Source organism: Haemaphysalis longicornis, unplaced genomic scaffold (genome assembly GCF_048455015.1).
Source record: "Haemaphysalis longicornis isolate Haplotype H1 unplaced genomic scaffold, Haemaphysalis longicornis Haplotype H1 scaffold_7, whole genome shotgun sequence".
Classification (NCBI taxonomy): Eukaryota; Metazoa; Arthropoda; class Arachnida; order Ixodida; family Ixodidae; genus Haemaphysalis; species Haemaphysalis longicornis.
The window spans coordinates 60,580,111-60,605,602 of record NW_027526422.1 but is presented as its reverse complement, the minus strand read 5'-3'; the positions used below and the strand labels follow the sequence as shown (position 1 = coordinate 60,605,602).

Sequence of the window (25,492 nt, the reverse complement as noted above, 5' to 3'; positions counted from 1 at the left end):
TCCACGGCAGCAGGGAGGGGCTTTATTCCTTGCGTATTGCTTTTTAGTAAACATGCTGTAATTTACGCGCGGCATTAACACCATCCATACAGAAGGTCTCCGGATTCACACCGTCACCAGAGAAATAGGCATGTACGACACTACCAGATTACGTTCATCCTGATTCATCATCATCATACCATTTTACGCTCATCGCAGTACGAAGGCCTCTCCCACTGACTTCCAGCAGCTCCTATCCCATGCTGTCCCCTGACCCCAAGCTTTCTTCCCTACTCCCTCCATCGAGCTATCCGATTCCGTCTCCTACTTCTAGTCCCGTACCGTCTCTCGGTATCCCCTCCGTTGCCCTGGTGGTTCAGCGGTTGTCAGTTCTCCGTGTTGCACGTCCAGCCCGACTCCCACCTTTTTTTTTTCTGTTAATTTAAGTCCGATCGAGTTCTGCTCCCTTATCCAAGGATTTCCGTCTTCCATGCCGATAGGCCTGTGCAGCTGGACGCCAGAGCGAGGAGGGAGGAACATAGGAGAAGAAGAAGCACACGCACCTCTAGCACGGGGTTGGACTGGAGCAGCTTGTCCTTGACGCGCTCCACGGCGTCCGAGTGGTGGCTGGCGGCGGCCAGGTAGTGGAGCACCTTCTTGGACGCCTCCGTCTTGCCCGCGCCGCTCTCGCCCGAGATCAGGATGCACTGGTCGCGGCACTCCTCGCGCATGCTCGTGTACGCCGCGTCCGAGATGGCGAACCTGGGCGGTTATGAGTGAGAAGGGAAGAAGATCATCAATTGCCGCCGCTCGGCTACTTTTCCTTTTTAAAGCGAAAGCTTTCCAAGTGGAACCGATGGCGTCCTGTCCAAAAGCTAATGCATTTCCCCATAGACCGGTCGGTCGACGGAAAAGCTCTGATAAGATCTATGGACACACGGCGCCTGCGTGAAACCGGGCTTCCATTGTGTCAAAGCGGTTACTTGAAAATAGCGAAAAAGGAACGGTTGTAGATAAGAAAATACACGCATCGATCATAATGAAGGAGTACGATAGTATACCCTTATCTCATAAACCGCGTATCGGTATACATTTGGATCGCTCGTAGATGCGTTTACTAAGTGCGCGAAAATCGTCGCATGTGTTCGCTCTTCGTTTGCGATTTGGGTCTTTGAAGGTTTCACGATCGACTGGACGCACTTTCAGCCAAGGTTCGACGCACTTTTAGCGAAGGTTTAGCAAAAGTTTTCGCGCTTCTCTAAACTTTCTTTGGGAAGGGATAGTAAAGTTTGGGCTGCTCTCGCGCTGTTTGGATGGATGAAATGTAAATAGGTGGATTCGTTAAGCTAGTCAGTTGGAACTTAAAGAACTTAAAGAACTTTAAACAGCGCGATAACGAAGACGAAATAACTTGTTTTAGGGTATGTTCATTCGTCGCCGCCACAAGCGTGTCGTGTACAGCAGCTCCATGGCAGCAACTAGAAACATGGCTTCAGAATTCAACACCCCGCTCCGCCAACTTCCGCTGCCCTCACAAAAGTATTCGACACGAAAGAAGAAGGATACGAATAGCCTCTTGCGAAGCACGCCAGCGCAAGCACATTTTTAGCGCAAGCGCAGAGTATACCCCCGACATGTTTTGCGTACACCCTAATCGGCTGATGACCTCTTTGCAAACATAATGTTCGTTCATACAGGCCCCACAAGAAAAGCTAATTGAATGCGGCGCTATCTGACGAGGTGATTTGTCTTCACCACTCAAAACGAATTGACGTTGCTGAAGAACAACGTCCGTACATACAACACGTACTTTTTAGACGCTTTACCGACACAATGATTTTTAGGCGCTTTACTTGCTTTAGCTACGTCTGCGGCAAGCCGGTTATTACGTTCGCAGCAGCCCACCATGTCACGCCGATCTCGCTTCGTCAGAGCCGCGGCGCCGTTACACCAGGCGCATGCGCAGAGCGCTACAGCTCGCCATCATTACCATCATCTCACGCAGCGCGACCGCCATCTTTAAGCACGATGCACGCTAGCACGACGCAGCTGATGCTTCCGACGTGCGAACGGAGCAGAAGCTGACTGCGCGCACAACCGAAAGGTTGTCAGATCCGTAGGTTCTGCAGAACAGATCGCGCCGGTAACGCCGGAACGTCCATAGCAGGGACGTAGCCAGAGGAGGGGTTTGGAAGTTCGAACACCCTTCGAAATTTTTTTTCGAGGCAGCGCGTAAGCGAGACAATACTCCTTCCGTCCTATAACCGATAGCCGATAACTGCGAATATTCGGTCGTAAACAGAATCTGGTCTGTAATCCGTAAAACCGGTTTTGGGGTATCGGAAGGTGCTTGCGCGTGGGCTGCGGTAGGGGCTTAAAGCACTAGACACATGTACGGCTGGTGCGCGCGATTCGCATGCGACTGATCGTTACGACTTATTGTTAGGACCAGTTTTGGCGGATCAGTCGCATGCGAATCGCATGCACCCGCAGTCCATGTGTCTAGCGCTTAATTCCATACGATACGGAGCTGGTAGGGGTGAGAAAAAACAGGCCTAACATAACAAAAGCACCCGCTGGTTTGACGACGCTGTTTCATATATTGTTTCTTGCGTGCAACATGGTGTACGTCACCACACCTTAGCTCTGTCACAAACCGGATACGTACTGTTTTGTAAATTCAGCACCTCGTGCCGCATATACGTACAACGCCACTGACTTTTGTTCGTTTTAATTTTTTTTTCACAGTAGCCTCGTGCGCGCGTGCGTGTGTGTGTGTGTTCTGATCGTGGAGCATGAGTGCGCACTTTGTCGGATCGTGTGTGTTGACCCGACTTCGTGAGTCATGGGCGATATTTTTACGCGACAGTTTTGAAATAACGAAAAGATTGCCAGCTGCACGCCATCGAGTTTCCAAAAAACTAGCGTGTGCCAGAAAATTGGCACGTGTCCTTGCCGGAACCTCCCGCCAGCGACAGCGGATGAGCAGCAGAGCAGGAATAGGAAGGGAAATGCAGGTGCGAACACACGGCTGCAGAAAAAAATATAAATATTTGCCGGATGGAACGCGATTAGACAAAGTTTGCCGGGCGCTTGCTCGGTTTTCACCCGGATAGCGCGCAATGGACGCCCTCGCCAGAGAAAACACTCTGCTCGGCGCAGTCGGCGCTGTAGGCGCGAACGCGCAGTGAACTTGGATTCAGCCTGTCCCTCCTTGCACACTTTCGGGTGGTGTGCGCCCTCACACTTTTAACAACGGAGCTGTTTAATCTTCAGCTTGGTCCGGTAGCGTTAGCAAAGGAAAAAATACCAAGAAAAAAAATGCTGCAGAAATTCAGAGAATTATCTACTGGCGAGTAGCATTATACCGCGTGTCTTGAGTGTGAGTTTTTTTTACCGCCAAATGTTTTGCTTTTTCCAAATCCTGTCCGACCAATTATCTCCATTTACGCTATTATAACGATTAGAAGTAAAACATTCGCGAAGTCTACATTCATGTGGACGTGCAGGGCGTTGTACGGTTTGACATTTTCCGTAATTATTTCATATTTTTCTTATTTTTTAGTTTTTCAATATTTAATTCTACAAATTACCTTCGTTGCCGCTGTTATAACGATTACAGGTGAAACTTTCGCGAAGTCTGCATTATTGTGGAACTACGTTTTGCCATTTTCCGTAATTTAATATTTTTCTTATTTTTTTATTTCTCAAAACTTCGACCGACCAATTATCTCCATTCTCGTTATTATAACGATTACATTACAAACTTTCGCAAAATCTACATCATTATGGATACGCAGGGTTCGCCACACGGTTCGCCATTTTCATAATTATTTTATATTTTTTCTGGTTTTTCAAAATTTCGTTTGACCACTTATATTTATTTAGGCTTTTATAACGATTACAGATTAAACCTTCGCGAAATCTGCATTAATGCCTTGAGTTATATGTTTTGCCATTTTCAGTAATTATTTTTAATATTTTTCTTATTTTTTAGTTTTCAAAATTTCAGCCGACCAATTATCTCCATTTACGTTAGTATACCGATTACATTTGGAACTTTCGCGAAATCTGCATTATTGTGGATATGCAGGGCGTCATTTTTCATAATTTTATATATTTTGTAGTTGTTTACTTTTTCAAAATTTCGTTCGATCACGGAACTTTTTTCAAGCTATTATAGTGATTACAGGTGAAACTTTCGCGAAATCTGCATTATTGTGGAAATGCAGGGCGTTTCCCCATTACCCGATTTTTTTGTATTTTAGATGCGAAGCATCTCATGCTCGGGGCTGTGGTGTCCCTCCCCCGTTGTCGTTCTCCACCGTCCGCACTCTACTGCGCATGCGCGTCTCTTCAGCCCCGTCAGCGTTTAGGCTGACGTCAGCGCAGTCCACTATAAAAAGAAATAGTTAGGCGGCGCCCGGTTTCGATCCCACGACTCTCTGGCCGCAACGGGAGGTACGTGGCGCTCTTCCCACTGCGCTACAAACCGAGACGGGAGCATGTGCTACGAACGCGCCTTATGTCCTTCACTCATTCAAACTACGTCAAGAAGCTACTGATACAACGAAGGCACGCCAAGCTGAACGTCAACGGAAACGACGAACTGAAAACTAATGGGAACTTCCGTCGACCCCATGGCTGCATCGCATACTACTCAGGGTTCCCCTACGGGAAGATGGTGCAATTTTTCTTATTTTTTAGTTTTTCAAAATTTCGCGCGACCAGTTATCTCCATTTACGCTATTACAGAGACCGATTATGGGTGAAACTTCCGCGATATCTGCATTTTTGTGGGAATGCAACGGTCCTGGCTGTGGCAGTACTCGGCAAAGGATGTTACGCATTAAAAATTGTGCCGCCTGTAAAGAGTGCACCACCGCAGATACGGTATTATAACAGCGAAGCCTGCTTTCGCGCCTGTTCGAGTGTAAGCACAAGGGGCATATACGTATGCGCACCCCTTACTATACCATTTTGAAGGTGATACTTGGGCTTCTAAAACGCAAAAAAAAAAATGCCGCCGCTAGCACTAGCGGTGCAAGGCTGCAGAAACAGCGCAGCTAGGGGTCGATCTAGCTTCTTCCCCCCCTGGGATTCGCTGTCAGTGTGGGGGACACACTAGAACAGCCTTGTAAAATCCGGCTTGACTTGGCCTAGCCTAGCAAGAACATCGCACAATCTAACAAAACTTAGCAAGGCCTAGCAAAACCGGTAAAAGCTTGGTCGACCCCCAGCTCCGCAGTTTCTCCAACCTTGTGCCACTAGTGCAAGCCACGCCCCCTTTTTTTCCCTGTCCCCCTCTCCCCATCCTTCCCCTTGGAACGAGCGAGCGAATAGACGCTTTCACTCCGCAAACGCGTGAGGTGCCGACTTGACCTTGGCTGAGCTTGAAGGTCGGATGGACGCTACGAGCACTTTTCTGGTTTTGTACCCAGAGTAATAGAGCTTTCGCTCTAATAAAATGTAGGGGAGAGAGGGGGGAGTCTTAAACGAGCGGCTAACGCGTTCGAAACCAGATACCATGTTCACAAACTGAAAGTGTTCTCCTGTGAGAAGTTCAGTTGCTCAAATTCTAGCGTCATTTTTTTCGGAATCAGAGAGAAGATATACTCACACGTGCGGCGGCAGCTCGTAGAAGTTGACATTCCTGTAGAGGTTGACGTAGTCGTCACTGTAGATGTCGATCCGGCGGTACGGGTTCACCGACACCAGCACGGGCCCGATGTATGTCTGAGCGTGCAGAGAATTGGTGACAGCGTGAACGTCGGTCAGCGCCGTACACAGCTAAAGCTAAACGGCCGTAGGGATTGCACTGCATGAATATACGCGCAACGACTGATGCATGTACCCTGCTGGGCCGCACAGTACTACGAGAAAACGTGCAGTAGTTAACAGTTAATCAGACTGGCGACTTCGAGCAGCTTTTAAACCAAGCGAAGGTTCACAGCTAGCTTCCCAAGAGAACCCGATTCCTCGACATTTTCTTTTTGTTATTAAAATGCGTGGTGTATTGTTGATGGGATATTGGTGCTCCCTCCCTCAGCATTTAGAAAAAAAAAACTTGTTTTGCGACAATCCAGAGACTTCATTCTGTCATTATTACGAGATAACGAGGTTCCCGGAAGCAACCGGTTTACGGAACGACTTTCCTTGATTCCTCTCCATAAAGGCGCGTTAAGTACGCGAAAGCAGTCGCTTAGGGCGCTCGGCCAACGCAATTTGCGATTAGTTCGTGCGTCGCTTTCATAATAGCCTTTGGACAGGGCCCCCGGTAGTATTTGTACAAACAACGAGCGGATCGCTGACTGAGCGCCGTATACAGTTGTATAGCCGGCCTACATACACGTATACACAATAGGTGTGCAACTCACGTAGATGAGGTCCTCGGAGAATCGCTTCCGCAGGTTCTCCACGAAGGCCTGCTCGCTCTCGAAGTCCTCGAGAAGCACGAAGTCTTGCACGCCGACTCGGTCGCGCGAGTGCAGCGCATTCTCCATGGCCTGGACAGAAAAAATGGAAAAGAGAAAGTGGGATTGATTGAGTGAGGCCGCATGGTGGGTCGGCGCCAACATTATTTCGTGGATATACTAGGTGTGGTTTAAAATGGGATAAATTCCGGCTCACTTGTGTTTAGTTTAGCTTGTTTCGCGTTATTTATACTCACCTGCAACTTAGCATGGGTTTAATAAAGTGGTAAATTATTGCGTAACAAGACTGTAACCGAGATGTCAACCTACAAACGCAGACATGGGCAAGTTGATATCCCCCCCCCCCTTTTTTTTTTTAGGGGCAAAGCCCCTATAGGGTCTAGGGCTGTCGTCGTCTTATGTCGTCGTCGTCGTCTCATGTAGTCACGGTACTAAAACACCGGGACACTCGTTTTCCAACGCCTCAAGCTAGAACGCTTCGTGCTTCAATCACGAGACTTTTTACAGAAAAGCTGTATACCTCAACCCTCCAACGGTTTCATGTCTGCGGGCAAAAACGCCAAGGCGCCAAGAATACTTATACACAGCGTGCTTCGCCCCTCCCCAAATTTGACGTTAGTGGAGATGGCCCGGGATTTTTTTTACAGGTCAACATCGTCAGGGGAAACTAAACCAGAAAAACGGCCACAAGAAAAAAAAGCAGCTCACAAAACACCGCCGTAATACATCACACACGGATATATGTCAAGAGTCCGGCCGCTTTATTTTGCAAACCAACAATATGGACACCTAAAACTTCTGTTTCGTTGACAGGTTCATTTCGTTTCCGCCCTCAATAAGTGGACTTTTTTTCCGCGGATTGCATTGCCCTTTTTGTTGACGTAAACATGTTCGCAAATTTTAACCCGCTATTGCGTTTTGTTTTTTTTTCGCTGCAGCTGCTTATTTTTTCAATGCAGTTTTTTTATTTGTAGCAGCGATTTCTTGGCGTAGGATGCTGAGGCCACAGCTGACGTAGGTCGCACAAATGGGAGTTCTCGTATTTTAATTTTAAAGCCATCGAGCCTCTGTCAGGAGTCGAACTGATCACGCTTGCTTGTTAGCGCCACGCCTACACGATACATACACGTTCTCCAAACATCACAACGCATATGCTTGCAGTCACGGCTTATCGACGCTTCAATTCGTCAAGCGCGGTGCACGGGGCAGTGGCAAGCGCGCAATAACGAACAGCCCGCTTGCAAATGAGGCACGCCAGCGGATTTGTAACCACGAAGCAACACGCAACGCGCAAGTGGGCAGCACGCTCCCGTGAGGGTGATAAATCGGCGAAACTGAAGCCGAACGAGTGGGTGCATCGATAAAGTTGGACGTCCGAGACAAGCGGAGGTATCCGTGCTCAACAGACGCTGAACGAGGCAGTTTCGACACACGCATTGTCCTGGTTGATGCGTGAAAATGTATGCGAATTAATTTGCGTACCGTGATACCATAGTGTTGCAGTTACAGGTGTACTGACACTAAATTCTCGTATTTTTTTTTTTCTTTTTTTCGCTACCATGGGTGCCTACCGGCCCACTAATCATAGAATGACACATTGGTTATCGCAGCGTCAATAATTGTTTACAGCCTCGTTTATACGCGTCAGTTTCGGTTTCGACGAAACGAACACTGAGGCGGCCGCCATGACAGGAAGGCGCTCATGACGTCAGTTCTCATCGCACCACTGCCGGCACAAGGCGAAGCAGCGCGCGCCAACAGCAGCCAGCGCTTTGGCTACGTCACAGGAGCCCTGACGTCGGCAGTTTGGGGCCAGGCGCACATGACGTCACGCTGATGCCGATGTTCAAAGGGCATTCGTTCTGAGATTTCTGAGGTGTTTAAAGATTAAACTTAACTGTTAGGGTTGAAGCTTACTGGAAGATATATCCACATACAAAGAAAGTTATCTTTGTACACAGTTATCTCGGCTTTGAAATTTTGTGAAGGAGCCATGAAGACAAATACAAGTTGGGTTTATTAGAAAGACTGCTTAGTACCGATAGCAATGATACCAATATCATCGCAATCTTCGAACAAATAACGGAGATATTAAAGAAAACGTGTGAAGCAGTCGCGACCCCCTAGCCAATTTCCCGCTACTTTTCTATGACGTCACGGAACCTTGTTTGTGCGATTGGCGGCCGCCTAACTGACCTGTCGCGACGACACATGACTGTCGCGACGACACATGACTGGACGTCGGTAATGGGGCCTCTAGTTCCGTTTGACCGCATCACTTGAATGCTAACGTGCACTGCACAGAAAATTGTTTTTATTGTTGGCCCGTATGACGTCATTCGTGCTCATAACACGTCACTGTGGCGCAAAATTTGAAAGTTTTTAAATACTTCTTGCTTTTTTTTCGTTAAAAAAACATCTTCTGTGGCTCTAATGGAACTGAGTGAGATACTGAATCCTAGTTCTTTCAAATTAAACGAATTTATATTTTCTCTTCATCGGCGCGAAAATACTAGTTTCAATAAATTTTTAAGCGAAGCTTCTATGGCTCGGATCGGGGATTTTGAGCGTCCGCGAGCGTGCGCGAAAAAAAAAAAACGCAATGTGGAAAAGCCAGCTTACAAAGACCAAGCCTATCGCTGAAGCAAACACATATTGGCAAAGCAAGTGCATGTCGCCGCTCGCGTCGGAGCTAAGGGTCTCTGAATGTATGACGCAGTGCGTGATGTAGTGTGCGCCTTACAAGACGACCAGGTGCGCGGCGTAGGGAAACGAACGCCAGGTGCATATGCTATTAGAATGCGGTAACCGCCAGAATCGCGCGCGCCGTTCAAAATGCGATTTGGCACCTGAAGCTTACACGCCTCATCTCCTGGATATGCATTTGGTGTGGATTGGTCATCATCAATAAGGACCGTCTTGAGGATCAGTAGAATCAAAATAAAAGTGTGCGAGTGTGTGTGTGTGTGTTTTGAGGGATGGCCGTCGTCAAGAGAAATATTTTCATCTTACCTTTCACCTAAATTCTGCGTAACCTCTATGTTTTGTGCTGATCGCTGGTCATCCGGCCACTTTCACAGGGACGGAATCGAGAGGTATCTTTTTTTTTCATCCGATTAATGCGTTACTCTCACTCATTAATTCACACAAGCAATTACAGAGTTTATTTAAAAACCTTGCAAACGCATCAGACGCAAAAGACGATGGCGAACTGTAAGATCCATGTTGCGGATTTGTAATTTACCGCCAACATGGTGATGATGATAGAGGCGCCGAGAAGGAAGTCGCACGTTTGCACGCACGAGGACTGCGAGGAGCACGCGCATGAGTTCGGAACGCTGCGCTTGGACTACCGTGCACGGCTTTGCGTCGCTCTCTCCAAAGCGGCAATAAACGTTGAAGAACGGCTTTCCCCTTTCGTATCAATCCAAAGGCGAACTCTTGTAGGCGACTATGCATATTAAACTGTTTTGTGAACTTGTTTCAATGTGCTGCTCTTGTAAAATAAAGCGGCGTTTAAGACAATTACGACGAAAGACGAGTTACACTCGAATATATGTTGACAACCTAAGTTCTGAACCCGATCAGAATAAAAATAACCCCGGTTTTGGAGAGTTCGATCGCTTTTATCAGGCGACCGGAGGCGAACTTCGTTTGATATCATATGTTACAAAAAGAGACCAAGGAGGATAAGCCGCCATGTTTATTCGGAGATGGACAAAACGATTGTCCAAATGCGGAGATAGAGCTCTACCAACTTTAGAGTATACACCCTCGTTATTAACAAAGTAGTCGGGAGAGCAAACCGGCTTCATTTAGACGCTTCATTTGGAGCAGAGATGATTGCTTTCAACGCACTGCATTGGGGACCATTAAACACTCCGAATAGGTCGACATTTCGAATACAACGATTTCATCATAGCGGACGTTTGCTGTACTTAGGAAAAGCGGAACGCCGAACAAAGCAACGCGCCTCGTAAGTGCTGCGCCCCTAACTTCTCATCACTACGACACTGAGGTGCCCGGGTAAAGCCGAAGGAACTTTCCAGATCTTTTAATCTGGTATCATTCAACTTAACTACTGAATAAAGTTGTTAGAAGTTGTTGAGGTTCATAAACCTGTTCCTCAAATCTGTTAACACAATTCAGGAACGCGCGCGTAAAACAACAAAAGCGAGGTGTAAAACACGCGCTTGTGCGCTCTAATATTAGCGTTGAACTTCCAGGAGAACTGTCAAAAGCCTTTCGTTGATCTTCGTAAGTCGCAGACTACACATCCGCTTACGCCCGTCCTCAATATAAAAATGGAGAGAGGGGAAAGAAGGACGGGTGCGCGCGAGTGAATCTTGACAACTCGCTTTGTGCGCGGACGACGCCGATTTGGCATCGTTCCGAAGAGCCAATGAGGTCCCGGCCTTGACACAGAAGTGTTATTCGCCGCGCGGAAGACGCCCAGTGCCCCCGCCGAGTAAGCATTAACGAGCCGACCCAAGACGGCGTGGCTAGCCGTAACCGCTTTGCGGGCGCGTTAAGTGGAACAGCCGAGCAGCTTCGAAACCAGAGATCGATCGCGCTACACCGCAAAGCGTTAGCGCGCTCTGAGAATGCTCCAAAAAGTGCCGCAAGTTCCTACGATAGAGGTCATTTAACGTGACAAAAGAACAGAAAAATGCGACAACGCAGGCAATGATTCTAGCACCACTGCGGCGGTGGAGGTATTGAGATCAAGAACATGCAGCAGCCTTGCGTAGGCCGGAGGATGCACAGGTACGATTGACCTTCATAAGAAGACTAAGAGGCTCCCAGGGATGGTGTCAGACAAGGAGATACCATCGAAACGAAATTAATGACACTTAGTATAAAACCGCTGCTAACGGAACTTTCGTTGGGAATGCTCGTCGCCTTCCGTCGCCTTCCGAGTCAGTCGCGGTAGGCCTTGAAGAACATGTTTCAAGAACCCTACTATGATAGATTTGCCGCAGAGTTAAAAACAAATACGCTGAAATCAAAAGCGCTGTTAGAAATATGCAAAAAAACACGGATGATTGTAACGACACTGGATAAGTTGCTAGTAGACTAGATTTAGGGGACCAGGACGAATCCTGGACCAGGACGAATTTTTCTTCAACTGCGAAGTTTCTGAGAAAGCTGTATAGCTTTCCTTTGTAGCCGTATGGCTGAATTGAGGTGGACGTCAAATTTTCCTTCATAAGTTGCTAGTGCTGATCCAAGTCGTGAGAACGAAATTAGGCGCAGAATTCTGGTGGGCTGGGCGGCATTCGGTGGGTATTCTGAAATTTTGAGCAGTAAGATACCTGTCACTGAAGAGACTGGTATACAATTAACCACGTTACTTCTGGTGATGACATGTGGGGCAGAAACTTGAGGTCGTACTAAGCATCCCGAAAGACAACTTAGGTTCACCCAACGAACGAAAGAAAGATGAAAACACTTAGACATAAGAAACATCATCGCGGATTAAGGAACAAACGCTGGTGGAAGACATCCAGTAGTTCATACTAAGCAAAAGTGGGGGTTGAGCAGTTCATATAATGTAGATTACGGGCAGCAGGTGGACCGTCCGTTTGACAGAACGGCTTCCAAAGGGCGGTAATCGATATACAGAATGCAAAGCGCTCGTAGAAGCGGTGAAATAAGGATATCCTAAAGGTGCAAGGGGAGGGCAAAAAAAGAATGGACTCGGAAAACTGAGTGGTTGGATGTTCGTGGGAAAGGTTTTCGTCCTTCAATGAACACAGATATGTTATTGGTGATTATTAACAAAACAGTAAACTACAAGTAACAAGGTATCCAACACCCGTTCCCGTGTGTAATGGCTGCGTCTCTTACCTATATGCCCGGAGCAACTCGCAACGTACGAGGGACCGTAGCGGACACTCGAGTACAGTTTTCGCGTATTCGTCACCGGTGGGTTGCTGGAGGGTATCTGCGTGGCAGAAGAATATCTGCCGCCTGCTACCCTTTCAAGTATCTTATCACTCTTCTGAAGGAGTGATTCTTCACGTGAGAAAAACAAACGTATAAAAAGATACTGCTACAGTATTTTTTTTTCTGCCCTTTGTGCGCAACGTACGTGCCTGACCGATAACGGTGCAGCAGTTTTTCTTTTTTTTTTGTCTCCTCTCCAACAGACCGACTGGAAGAAAAGTAATGTACGGGACGAGAAACACGCCCACTTGGTCATTATCGCTACTGGCTTTTTTTTTTTCTTGTGCAAAATGCCCATATGTGAGCAACAATTTAAAAAGCAGAAAACACGGGTGCGCACGAAGCTTGCCACCAGTGAGTATAAACCAAACCAAACCTCAAAACCCCAAACCAACCCTACACCAAACCCAAACCCCAATCAACCCAACCGAACCCCTGACCTACTCCACTGGCTGAGCTTGACCCGATCTTAAAAGAAAACCGCGTGCGTGCGTGCGTGCGTGCGTGCGTGCGTGCGTGCACACACACACACACACACACACACACACACACGCACACACACACACACGCGCGCGCACACACACACACACACACACACACACACACACACACACACACACACACACACACACACACACACACACACACACACACAACATCGCTCGCACTATTTGTAAACGGCGGCGTCCATGGCAACGACGCAGCGCAACGATCGCCTCCAACGCTTTGCATGTGAATACAGTGTCTGAGTGCCGCTATCGGACAGACGTCGGCTTCATATCTTCGATTCCGACCACAGGAAGCATTTCTTTTTTTTTTTAATTTCTTTAACTCACATGTAGCGTTCACCGTCCGTCCGCAACAGCTCAGCGCGCAGGTGCGCCCTCTCCCCCACTCCTCCTCTCCCGCATCACGCTACCCTCCTCGCTCTCAACAACAGGTCCGCACCCCTCCCCCTACACTATATAAAAAAATAACAGTTACCGGCGCCTCGTTTCGATCCCACGACCCTGCGGGTGGAACGCAAGGTACATGGTGCTCAACCCACTGCGCCACAAAACCGACACAGAACCAAAGGCTACGAACGCGCCTTATATCCTTGACTCATTCAAACTACGTCAAGAAGCTGCTGATACAACGCATCCACTACCACCAACTCCCCAAACACTAAACGTTAACGCAATACACCCACCCCCTATGCGACGCATTTACTCGAGTCCCCCTCGCGGGGAGATGGGCCCAATTTTTTAATGGCGGGGGAGGGGGGGGGGGGGGGGGGGCTTGGTTTTTTGGGACCCCATCACGAGCTTCCACGACACAAGTCAGTCAATACAAGCCTCGTTTTAAAAAAAATGTTACAGGCGTGACTTCTGCCTCGTTTACCAGGGAAGGCATGAATTCTAAGCAATGGAATGAAGCGCCTAACAGCCCAACCGCAACTCGTGTCTTCTTCATGATAAGAGATCTCGGAGTGAATACACGCGCCAGTAAGCGAAGCACGTCACGGCGCCAGCCTAACGGCCTACTTTTTGGCACACCCTGAACGGTGAAAAAATACAAAACAAAAAAAGTAAAGTGATTGTGGTTGATGCAAGGGTGGACGCGGCGAGAATGGAAAAAAGGAGGGAACCGAAGACCGGAAATCTCCCTTTGCACAAAACGATCTTCGGGTCTAGTGCCCTTGTGCTTCAAAAAAATGGATATCACGTTCCTGTAATTCGGTGCAGCGTTGCAACATGAAACGCTGAAAAAAACGCGCGGAAGAAAGTAGTCCTGACATTCGTCGTATCGTCTGCTTGAATTCTCGCAGCAGACGACGTGAGTGCCGACCCCGCGGAGGAACACCGTTGGGGGTACACCTGCTGCCCTCGTCCGCTGACGTCGCTGCATGCGCTCCCACTATTGGTTGACGTCCGTGGTAGTTCTACAAGCGCTGCACGAAATTCGTCAAACGTAGCTTCGGCAACACTTATCATGCGTTGTACGCCGGTTTTCGAGCTGTGGTCGTTTGCCGGGTGAATGTGTAACACCCCTTCCGACTGATCGGCCGCACAGCGGAGTTTTTCGTGAGGATGAAATGATACTTCTAATGCGATGTCATCCGCGGCCACTGTGGGCGTGTTGTGCGGGTGAGGTCGGTCGCTGGGTGGTGGAGTGTCGGCGCACGCGGTGTATATTTTTAGGCTCCCGCACGACGTCGACAGGTGTGTGGTAGCAGCGCGTGCGTGAGAGAGCGGCTTTGCGCGCGTGGCCTACGATTCTTCGCGCCGCGCCCGCACTGCTGATGCACAGTGCGGCCTCAGCATACATGTCCTCGCATGTATGCCGAGGGCCTCGAAACGCAAGCGTGAGCCGGAACAAAAAAAAAATCAAATGAGTGCAAAGCAAGGTGCGCATGCACTGACGTTGTAGCAAGCACGGCAAACAGCGCGCTTAAATCCAGGTGTAGCGAAGATGTAAATGACATTCGCAACGAGGAGCATCAATTGCGGCAATCGTCCACTTAAGAGCGCAGCCGATGACTGTACAGGTCTACGCCACGTTTAGGGTATCAGGGTTTAGAAGGGCTTGTGTTCAGAAAAACAATTGCAGAGATTTTTAGTGGTAATTGTGGAATAAGTGATTGAACCACACACCGAGCCTCCTTAAAGTCGGCTCCACTGCTCTAGAAAAGTGGACTGCTGGAAAGAAATCTTTTCAGCCGTGATAGTCTGTCAATGTCTACCAAAAACCAGTGCGTGGGCTTCACTGCTGACACAACTGTATTGCTGAGAAGACGTTCTTGCAGGGGAGTATAGGGAATTCTGAAATGAGAGCATGATGACCAAGCGGCCCTTTATTAATATCATTTTCGTATGCCGAGAAAGTGTGACGCATCAAGCGTTAGAGACCAACAGACGGGTTTACTCGTTGAATCCATATAAAAATGTTTAAGCATTTAAAAAGTGTTGCTGGCTGCAATCGGTTAATCACAGGCATCGAAATTCTCTTTTTTTTTTTTAAGCGAAAGCTTTCTTAGTGGAACCGATGACGTCCTGTGAAAAAGCTAATGCATATCCTCATAAACCGGTCGGTCGACCGAAAAGCTCTGATTACATCTTAGACATACCTGCCAGGTTTGCCGGGATGGCATTAGGGAGATCTTACCGGGGGGGGGGGGGGGGGGGGGCAGTAGCAACAACAGAATGGGTAACTTTACACACATTTTTTTTTTATTTACTTACATGATAGCAGAAATGAACTGTTTCTTCGCCCAAACTACCAACAATCTACACCACTTAAATGTTCGACGTTGCTAACGCCGCCCTTTTCATGAAGTCCTGGAAGTAGTACTGCAAGCGCAATACAAAACAGCAGGAACTGAACTGTTTTGTTGTTTCGTCTAAACTAACAACAAGCTACACCACTGGAGACTTGCTAAATCTTTAGAACGGCCGTGCTCGTGCGTAAATGAAAGCGGCGGCAGCGCTGCGTTTTTATAAACAATAAACCAACAATGGGACGAACAGGTTCACCGTCTGCGCATGGCCGACTTCGCTTTTTAAGCACTTCACTGATAATGATGCGAACTGGTGTCGGGTTGGATTGTCAGGTTACAGTGCCTAGTATATTCTAGGCACTGTAGTCAGGTATACCTCCTGCGCATTGTGGCCATACTGGGAAAAGAATTAAGCCGAAGACGGGTGCGTTTTCGGGAGATTTTTGTTTCGGTCGTACAACCGTACAAAACCATGCAAATTCGGGAGTCTCCCGGAAAATTCGGGAAACCTGGCAGGTATGCATCTATGGACACACGGCGCCTGCGTGAAACGGGGCTTCCATTGTGTCAAAACGGATATTTGAAAATCGAGAAAACGAACGGTTCTAGATAATACAATACATGCATCAATCATGAAGAAGGAGTACAATTGTATACCTTTATCGCATAAACCACGTATCGGCATACATTTAGATCGTTCGTAGATGCGTTTGCATAGTGCGCGAAAAATCGTCTCACGGGTTCGCTCTTCGCGTGAACGAAGATTTGACGACCGATTGGACGCGCTTTCATCAAAGGTTGGACTCACTTTTAGCTATCGCCCTTCTTTCAACGTTCTTTAACAAGGGATGGTAAATTTCTTGACGTAGAATCTAATCTATGCTTAGCTCTAAGCATAAATCTGTTCGTGCATACGTTCGTACGTGAGCATGTTGGCCACATCCCCTCAACCATCACACTCACCATTTAGTGAAGGACACGGGTGAAACCCTCAACAACGAAGGTTGGCTTTGGCGTAAAAAGATTCCTCAGTATTCTTTTTCTCACCTCACATCCGCTTTGTATAAAGCTTGATGTTCCAAAACTATCAGTGGATTCGGGGCTTAGTCATGCGGACGGGTAAATAATTGTCCTCAAAGGTCGGTAGCTATGAACGGAGGAAAGAGAAGTAGAAAGGTCAAGGCGGTGCTCGCACCTAGCCTAGAAGCATGGAAGAGGGTTGCAATACAATGCGTAAAAACAGACACATATGCTTATATACATACACAAAGAACTCGTTATTATGTAAAGCCCCAATTTATATGCTCTGCTCGCCCAGTATTATGTTTACTTGGCCTTATCTTTAGCATATTACCTCTTCAAGCATTCCAATAAAAAATATTGAGCTGTTATCGCTACCACGGACACTTCCGTATCAACTTCCAACGCACGTAGCCCGCGTTAAGGTCAAGCCAATCGTCAGTCGACACACAACACGCAGGTATATATGGGCACGCGCAAAATGTACGCGCGGATCTTCGGCCTTACGGGAGAGTCCGACAAGTAAGTAGAGCTCAACCGAATCCTTTCTGGACTGTTGCAAGCATTCGCCAATGATTTCTAAAGTCTCTTTCTTTGCACTTTCTCATTTCATGCGTACACGTGAAAACAAGGGCGACGTCGAAATGGTTTTTTTTACCGCAAAGGTGTATGCGCGCCTGTCTCTATTGCAGGCCGTGTTTTGTTTTTAGCACGAAAGTGTTTTATTCTCGGATACACAAATATTTCAATGACGTCATATCCGTCACGGAAATGACGCCAGTTCAACGAAGCAAGCGGCCTGTAAAGGGTGCTCCCCTGCACACAGGGTCTTTCTTGCGGGGAAGCAACCTTTAGTACTAAAGAGTACGTTATATTGGATACATTTTACTAGCGCAAACGACGGACCACTAGAGTAAGAAAATCACAGGACGAATGCTAGGCTTACTCTGATTTTCTTACTCTAGTGGTCAGTCTTTTGCGCTAGTAAAATGTGCCCTGTATAGTCTAACCAACTAGCCCAACTTTCCTTCCTTGGTACGTTATACTTAGGGTTGTTCGTTTTCGGGTTTTATATTTTATCACGAAAGTGATTTATGCCGGGATACACCAAGATTTCACTGACGTCATATCCGTCCCGGAAGTGACTGCAGTACACCTTTGCCGAAGCGACCCGCCAGCAGGACGTCGGTCACCAAGCACACCTACAAGACAGCCGCCGACCCGCAAATCATGCTCAGCCACAGATTTCGCTGCACATTTAACGTTAGAGTTTTACCGATTCCTATGACAGAGGAATCAACCACAGTTTTGCTTTCCTTTACCCCCCACCCCCCTCCCCCGTCCGCTTCCCAAGATGCCGATAGCAGCCTGAGCTGAGTACGTGGCTTTCCGCATTTCATTCACCGATGCAGCTACAACCTTGCAACGCGCAGCGGCGTGTTGTCAGACGCGCCGGATGCGGCTGCGTCGCTGCGTAATAAAGCCCCTGGAACTACTTTTACCGCGGAGGACTCCCACGCACTGCGCACCGCTATTTCCAATGGCACGCCGCACCACCCACCACTGCTGCTGTTTCTCGTCGGACCCAAAACTGACTGGTTTCTCTCCAAACCTCGGGTTACCACCCGGGCCTCAGTTGCATGTGTGCGGCGAGAACAAACGAGAGAGAGAGAGAGAGAGAGAGAGAGAGAGAGAGAGAGAGAGAGAGAGAGAGAGAGAGAGAGAGAGAGAGAGAGAGAGAGAGAGAGAGAGAGAGAGACGGTGGTTTGGGTGAAAGCCAAGCGGGCCAGGGGAGACCTCTTTTATCACCTGGTAGGGGAAGCTTCCGGCATTGCTTGCAAAAGCAAGTGCGCGCGTTGTATATAACGCAGGTGCCGGTTGTTTTTTGCGCCCATTCAAAACCGTGCTGTTGCTGGGTGGCGTCTGACGCACACGCAACGACTGAGATGCTTAGTCTGGCCCTCTGTCTGCTTCAAAAGTGCGATATTATCGAACAACGGTGGCTCGCTCTGACGTTAGATCACACGACACTTGCAAAACCAAAGTTAACCGTGGCGTAATATCCCCCCGCCCCTCTCTCCCCTATGAAGAGTTCGAAATGCGTCACGGCTTCAACCTACTCAACCGCAACAAGGCAAGCCTTCCCTTAGGGGGAGGCATGCAGAGTAGTTTTGTAGAAAAGCAAATAAAAATACATCGTCGCATTCAGTGTGTTTCGTATACGCTTTTAAAACGCCATTATTTTGCTAACCCTAGAAACAAACATCGGGGATTCAAAACAGGTGCCGTTGAACGTTACGAAACGTAAATATTTGCGAATGCGCACGTACTCAAGTTAGCCAGAAACACGGGACGAAATGGAAGGCCTGTCATAATAAGCCCAGAGCACTCAAACTAGAGCGCTAGTTCATGAAAAATGCTTGAACTGGGGAATCGCGGCCCTAAGTGCCGCGCAATGCAACTGCCTGCACAGGAATTTAGCGCTTTAAGAAACTTCGCTTATTGTTTAGCCACCACACCGTGATTAACGGACACGCATCACGCTTGGTATCATTTCCGCTGTCGTTCAGCTTGACGAGCGCAACGCTGATCACCGAAACCAGTCGAAGTGCTTGGCCCTGCCGTCCAAGGCGATAGAGGCAACACACTGCAGACACACGAGAAAATAAGCCGAAAGCAGCCTAGATATGCCCTGACCACGTCTTCATACTCTCTTCTGTGCATCCTGTGCAGCTAGCACGCTCTCCATGCACATGTAGCAATCGCTGTGACCAGAACGGTCACCGACGTCGCAGTGAGGCAAGGTATAGCAGCTACAACGCGCTTTCGGACGCTCCCGCCTGCAGCGCCACACACCGACCATCTTGTGTGTTGCCTAGCAACGAGTTTTCCTCTCGCGCGGAATTCTTTCAGCGACCTTGATTGATAGATAGGTAGGTAGGTAGGTAGGTAGGTAGAAACTTTATTGTTCATGGGATGGTGGGGCGAATCAGCCGCCTCGGTCCAGGCAGCCGCTGAGGGTTCTGATGATGTGGACCGCCAGTTCCCGTTGCTCCTGGAGACTCGCCGCAACAGCCTGCCACTCTCCGGTGTAATTGTGTGGTTGTGCAGGGTTGTAAGGGCACTCCCACAGAATGTGGTCTTCGGTAGGTGGAATAAGAGAGTGGGGACAGAGTGGGACAGGGGGGGGGGGGGGGGGGGGGGGTGGCCTGCGTTGGAATAGATGGAGCCGAGGGGGCTTGGGCAGTGTATGTGCTTGCGCCTGCCGAATGACCACTTGCTCGCGACGGGTAAGCCCGGAGTGGAGGGGAGGGAACGTGCGGCGTGTGCTTAGAAAGTCTGCTAAGGTGGGGAGCGGAGGGGGAGGGCAAGGATTTGCGTCAAGGGCGTCGACAGAGGCCCCGAGGAGAGCTTCGCGGGCAAGCTGAGAAGCGCGATCCAGTGCACGTGAAAAGGCCCTTTAACGTTGTTGAAGAGGGACAGTGAGGAGGGGAAGGGGCGAGACCCTGAGCCAGGTGGTAGCATGCTGACTTGGAATCGGTATAGATATTGGTCGTGCGGACGGGGGATGTGTTGTCAGCAGCGGCAAAAGCGGTGGTGAGAAATTCGGCTTCTTCTGGGGATGTGCAGCGTCGAGTGATGGAGTAGTGATTAGCCCCTGAAGTGATGAAGGCGACCGCACCGACGTTACCTTGATTAAGAGGCTTCACAATTTGACCGAACGACGTCACCCATCAAAGCTCCTCTTAGTCGCATGGGATTATTTTGCTGGTTGATGGTTTTCACACGCGACAGACGCGATTTTACGAGGTGGGGCGCACCTAACGGTCTCGCGCTAAAATATGTTTCAAAGCACAGGGAGCTACGACAAATGGTGAAATTACGTATATGCTCGCAATTTGTGGCACAACGCATGCGTGTGCGTGTGTCGTTTCATCGTGCGATAGGAGCACTTCGACTTGACAGGTGCGAGATATGTGACGCACGTATAGCTCGGGTTGACGCGTTGGCATCGCACACGTCGACTAGAGGACTGTATGAATAACAGACGTGGATGACTGACCTACCGCCGGATAAACATGAGCGGGGACAGCGCGCGGCATTGCAGAATACCCAAATCAATCAAACGAAGATTATGGCATCAGTAAGTTTATACAGTAAGGCAAATAAATTTGAGTGCCAACCGTCTTTTTTTTTTTTTTTTTTTTTTTTACGGAAGCACAACTCGTTCGCAGTTTTAGACAGTTGCTAATGATATATACACGCACTCACACACAGGGAGCAATTCTGTCACATTTGTCATGGGCGGTTGTCGTGTGGTCGACAAACCATGCGACAACCGTCTTTCGTAAATCACTCACGATTGCACCGAAGCGTTTTCCCGTTGTGGGTACGGGGGAAGACCGAAAATCAGAAGAGAAGAAAAAACAACATATAGCGCTCTGCAGCGCCCACAATGAACGGGGCTGTGGAAAAAAATGCAAATGAATAGAAGAAAAGAAAACATGAGGAATGGAGGAAGGAAACCGGAGTTACACCCGAGTGGTTGTGGAAAGGCCTCTCTCCCTCTTTCTTTCCCTCGTATTTCACGGTGTGTATACCATACGCGGTCACAGAAACACGCCGCCGCCTCTTCAGCCCTCCGGCCGCGAGCTTGTCACAGACGCAGAACGAAGGTATACGACCGACGACTGAATAATCGCGAAGAAAACGTCCTTTCAACCTCGTTCCTCTAGCCGCCTCGTTATATTGCGTCTTACTTCCCTTTTACGTAACGCCCCAAGACTTCCGCACTCGTTATCTGCCGATGGCGTCACCCCATCCGCCGCACAGTCGAATCGAACGTGTGCTTATCTGCCCCCTGTCGAACAAACTTCCTCTCTGCCTCCTCCTCTTTAGCTGGTTTCATCCCTCCTCCAGCGGGACTGTAAAATAGGCCGCGAGAGAGCCCCGAGGAGGCGCGGTCCACCGTTCGGCCAAGTTGGCGTGGCGGCGGCAGCGTCTATCGGGCGATGGCTCGCCGTTCGACACGGGCGGGTGAACGGGTCACGACCTGAGGCGTGCGCGCCAACTCCGTGGGGCGACTTAAAAGCCGGATTGTGGAAACTAAACAACACCCGGCTTCGGCTAAACACCTGCTGCCAGTGTTGACCGCCAACGGCACAGATACCGGCCGCTGAAAGAGAACGGTGCGAGCGACTTTGCCCTCGTTTGCGCAGCTAAGCACGATAGCGCGAACTTTTCGCCCCGGCATGTAACCTCTGGCTCGCCGGCCGCTCACCTTAAAGAGATGCTGCAACACTTTTTTAAACTTTTTACCTCAGCCAAAATTGCTACTCTGCGCCCATCTTGCTCCAAAAATTTCTCTCTCTTTCCCGGTCTTGGCGTTCTTCGAGCGCCTTAATGACGTCATTAGAGCGGTGTAGCGTCTATTGGCCGACTTCATTTCCGATGCGGCAATAAACGAATTCGGTAGCCACTTTTAAAAAATCGCCACAAAAGCAAAGCAGAAACGGAACGTGGATCTGCTGTGACGAGAAAATCACGCATTGGTGCTACATGCTTGCGATAACTACAGCTTTCACAGTGCTTCCAGACGCGAATGAAAGAATGAAAGCGTTCAACGGAATTGTTGCAGAGTCCCTTCGATGATCGTCCATATATCGTTGATACTACTGTCTTAGAGAAACGAGCGTCAGCTTCTGAGTTACCCGTTACCTTGAACAAAACGAGCCACTAACGCCATGGGCGAGTCGAAAACATTATGCAAACGTGTGTTTCGTCTTTATGGCCCTTTAACCGAACCGCCATTCGCCCTGACGTGATGACATGTAACGACTTTCTTTGCGTGGTCGCTAAGCGCTGATTGATTGAGGGGTTTAACGCGCCGACGATACACCTGGGCTGAGAAGCGCCGTAGTGGGGGGCTCCGGATTAATTTCGACCACCTGCAGGGGATCTTTAAAGTGCGCCGAAATCTCAATACACGGGCGTTTTCGCCTCCACCACAAAAGCAGCCGCCGCGGTCAGGAATCAAACTTGCGTCCTTGGGCTCAGCAGCACAACGCCTTAGCCACTGAGCCACCACGGCGGGTGGCCCTAAGCGCACCCGTATTTAAAAAAAACTAACGGTAGTTAAACGCGGATTCGAACACAGGGCTGTTGAAAACTCACGAAGTGGACTGCAGTTACATAAAACTGCATTCTCTCTCTCCCCCTCTTTCCATAGCACAACACGTGAGGCGCACCGCGATAAGTGTTGGCGCTCTCTTCGGACAGATATGACGGTCGACACGGCTTATCGCAGGGTTGTCAAAGGCGCATACGCGCAGAAAGACACACACCTTGAAGCGACTGCAGATAGAGTACGGCGCCCTCACAAGCCGTACCCACCCAGTCACGGCTTCCACACAAGTCAACGTTGTTTCTGGCGATAAGGGCACGGTTCAGAGAAGAACAATAGATTAGACGGACGCCAGCACACTGCCTCATCCCGTTTGTTTGCTCTAGTCGGCCACTTGGCAAAGTCCGTCATATCTCAGCGCGTCTGTTCGCAGTTCGAAGGGCCTGCGCGACGTTTTATATGCCCAGTGTTTCGCTACCACCTTGATGACAAACCTGCATAATTGTACTATCGCGATACATCGAAATACGAACAACGGAACGCGAGGCATCCTGGCGACGGGCCGCGTATGTACGAAAATAAGTTACGAGTGTTCGTGAGTTAAGGCTGCAGTTTGAAAAGAACCTCCGTAATTGCAGCCAATTAAACGTGAACCACGGATGTTCGAAAATGGCAATGGTCTCGTGTTTTATACAGTCTCTCCGTGCGGCGGACCTGGGTATGCAGAGACCATCGTCCTTCCATCGTTTGTCGTGCGCTCGGCACGAAATAAAAAAATTACACCATCTTCTCGGAGGGGAACCCTGAGAAGATATATGCGAAGCAGCCATGGGGTCGACTGAAGTTCCCATTAGTTTTCAGTTCGTCGTTTCCGTTGACGTTCAGCTTCGTGTGCCTTCGTTGTATCAGTAGCTTCTTGACGTAGTTTGAATGAGTGAAGGACATAAGGCGCGTTCGTAGCGCAGTGGGAAGAGCGCCACGTACCTCCGCTGCGGTCAGAGAGTCGTGGGATCGAAACCGGGCGCCGCCTAACTATTTCTTTTTATAGTGGACTGCGCTGACGTCAGCCCAAACGCTGACGGGGCTGAAGACACGCGCATGCGCAGTAGAGTGCGGACGGCGGACGACAAGGGAGGGAGGGACACAGCCCCGAGCATGAGATGCTCCGCATCTAAAAAAATGAAGGTATACAGCTGCGTGCTAGGGTAGATGCTAGGTTAGAAATTAAGGTGGGCAGATGATTGATTGATTGTAGGGTTTAACGCGCCGACGCAACGCAGGCGATGAGGGGCGCCGTATTGGAGGGCTCCGGATTAATTTTGACCCCCTAGGGATCTTTAACGTGCGCCGAAATCTCGTAAACACTAAGGTGGACAGATGAGATCGAGAAGCTTGCAGGGATAAATTGGTCGTAGTTAGCACAGGACCGGGATAAGTGGAGATCTATGAGAGAGGCAGTGGGCGTAGACAGGATGATGATGATGCGTGCGCTGTTCTCACTCAGCGCAGCGACGGAGTTAGCTAACGTTCGCGTGAGCGGGCGACAAACCAAAACGCTCACACGCCGAACGATGGTCTTTCTATATACACAGGTTGGACATGAACTCTCGTAACTTGTTCGTACTGCGTATGCGCGGCCCGTCGCAAGGATGCGCGGCATGTACTGAAATCCACGCGCTCCGTTCTTCGTATTTCAATGTATCACGATAGTACATACAAGAGAGAGAGAGAGAGAGACAGAACAACTTTATTGTGTGCCGGTATGGGAGGTCTCAGTGTTTCACCGAATTGGTTCTTGTTTACTGCCCAGCACGCACACATGCAGTCACATTCCTGATTTCTCCAGGGGAAACGCCATGCGTGAACAATTTAAACCAATGCCGACTGACTATAAAACATCTGCGAAATCTGACGACTCTCCCCCGCCCCCTGTTGTATCAGAATAAGAAAAGATAGATTTTATCTATAGGCCTACTCTAACCGTGACCCAATAATCATTGCACGTGCGTGCGCCTGAATACCAGGGTTTTTTTTGTTTTTTTTTTCCGTTGTGCTATCAATATTTTCGTCCTTCCTTGCGCGCTTTATATGCACGCACTCAGCTAATAAAAGTCATTCGTTAGCTCGCGCTGCATTCGTCGCGTACGCGTTCCTGTCAGCCTGAGCAATTATGCCGTACATTCAGCTCTACAGGCTGCATAACCCCCGAGGGAAGCCAGGCTATCGTCGGTATGCACCTGCGTGCCTGGCGTGTATACGCCGTAATCGCGGCAACGAACCGACGTCGGAGCAAATACCCGTCACCGTTGCCGCCCTTGCTGTCGTAATTCCCGGCTCATTTGAGGCCTCGGCAGCGGCGTGTATGCATTAATCACGGCAAAGAACCGGCGGCATCGGTGCATGTAACCGCCACCGTCTGATGCAGAGAAAGTCGTGAGAACGTGCGCGTCGCGAGCTCGTTTTCCCCGAACCACCACACTACGTATAACCACGTGTGTACGTAAACGTATTCGGAGTGGCACTGGCTACCACCCTCAACCGGCAGAAACAACTGTACTGAACATGAACACCCGATCGAGAAAGTTGCGAAGTACACAGCCGCCCAGATAGCCGAATTGTTAGTAAGGCATCCGACGTGTAATTGAAAATGTGGAATCGGTCCCCACTGTGGACACGTCTTTTTCTTCTTTTTTCTTTCCTAACGTAAAATAAATTGGTTAACCTCGC

The 25,492-nt window shown here is 49.1% G+C and overlaps 1 protein-coding gene across 5 annotated transcripts in view; it reads right to left on the bottom strand.

The window, feature by feature from the left end:
* Positions 1–25,492, bottom strand: part of Myo61f (unconventional myosin 61F) — a 150,982-nt gene that overhangs the window by 23,870 nt on the left and 101,620 nt on the right. For 4 of the 5 annotated variants that reach the window (XM_077677513.1, XM_077677516.1, XM_077677511.1 and 1 more), the window contains exons 2-4: positions 6,357–6,485; positions 5,600–5,715; positions 543–741 (exon numbers count right to left, since the gene is read on the bottom strand). In XM_077677513.1, coding sequence (XP_077533639.1) covers positions 543–741; positions 5,600–5,715; positions 6,357–6,485 — 444 coding nt within the window. Of the gene's footprint in view, positions 1–542; positions 742–5,599; positions 5,716–6,356; positions 6,486–12,263; positions 12,346–25,492 lie in introns of those variants that run through there. The other variant, XM_077677514.1, reaches the window with a different exon arrangement.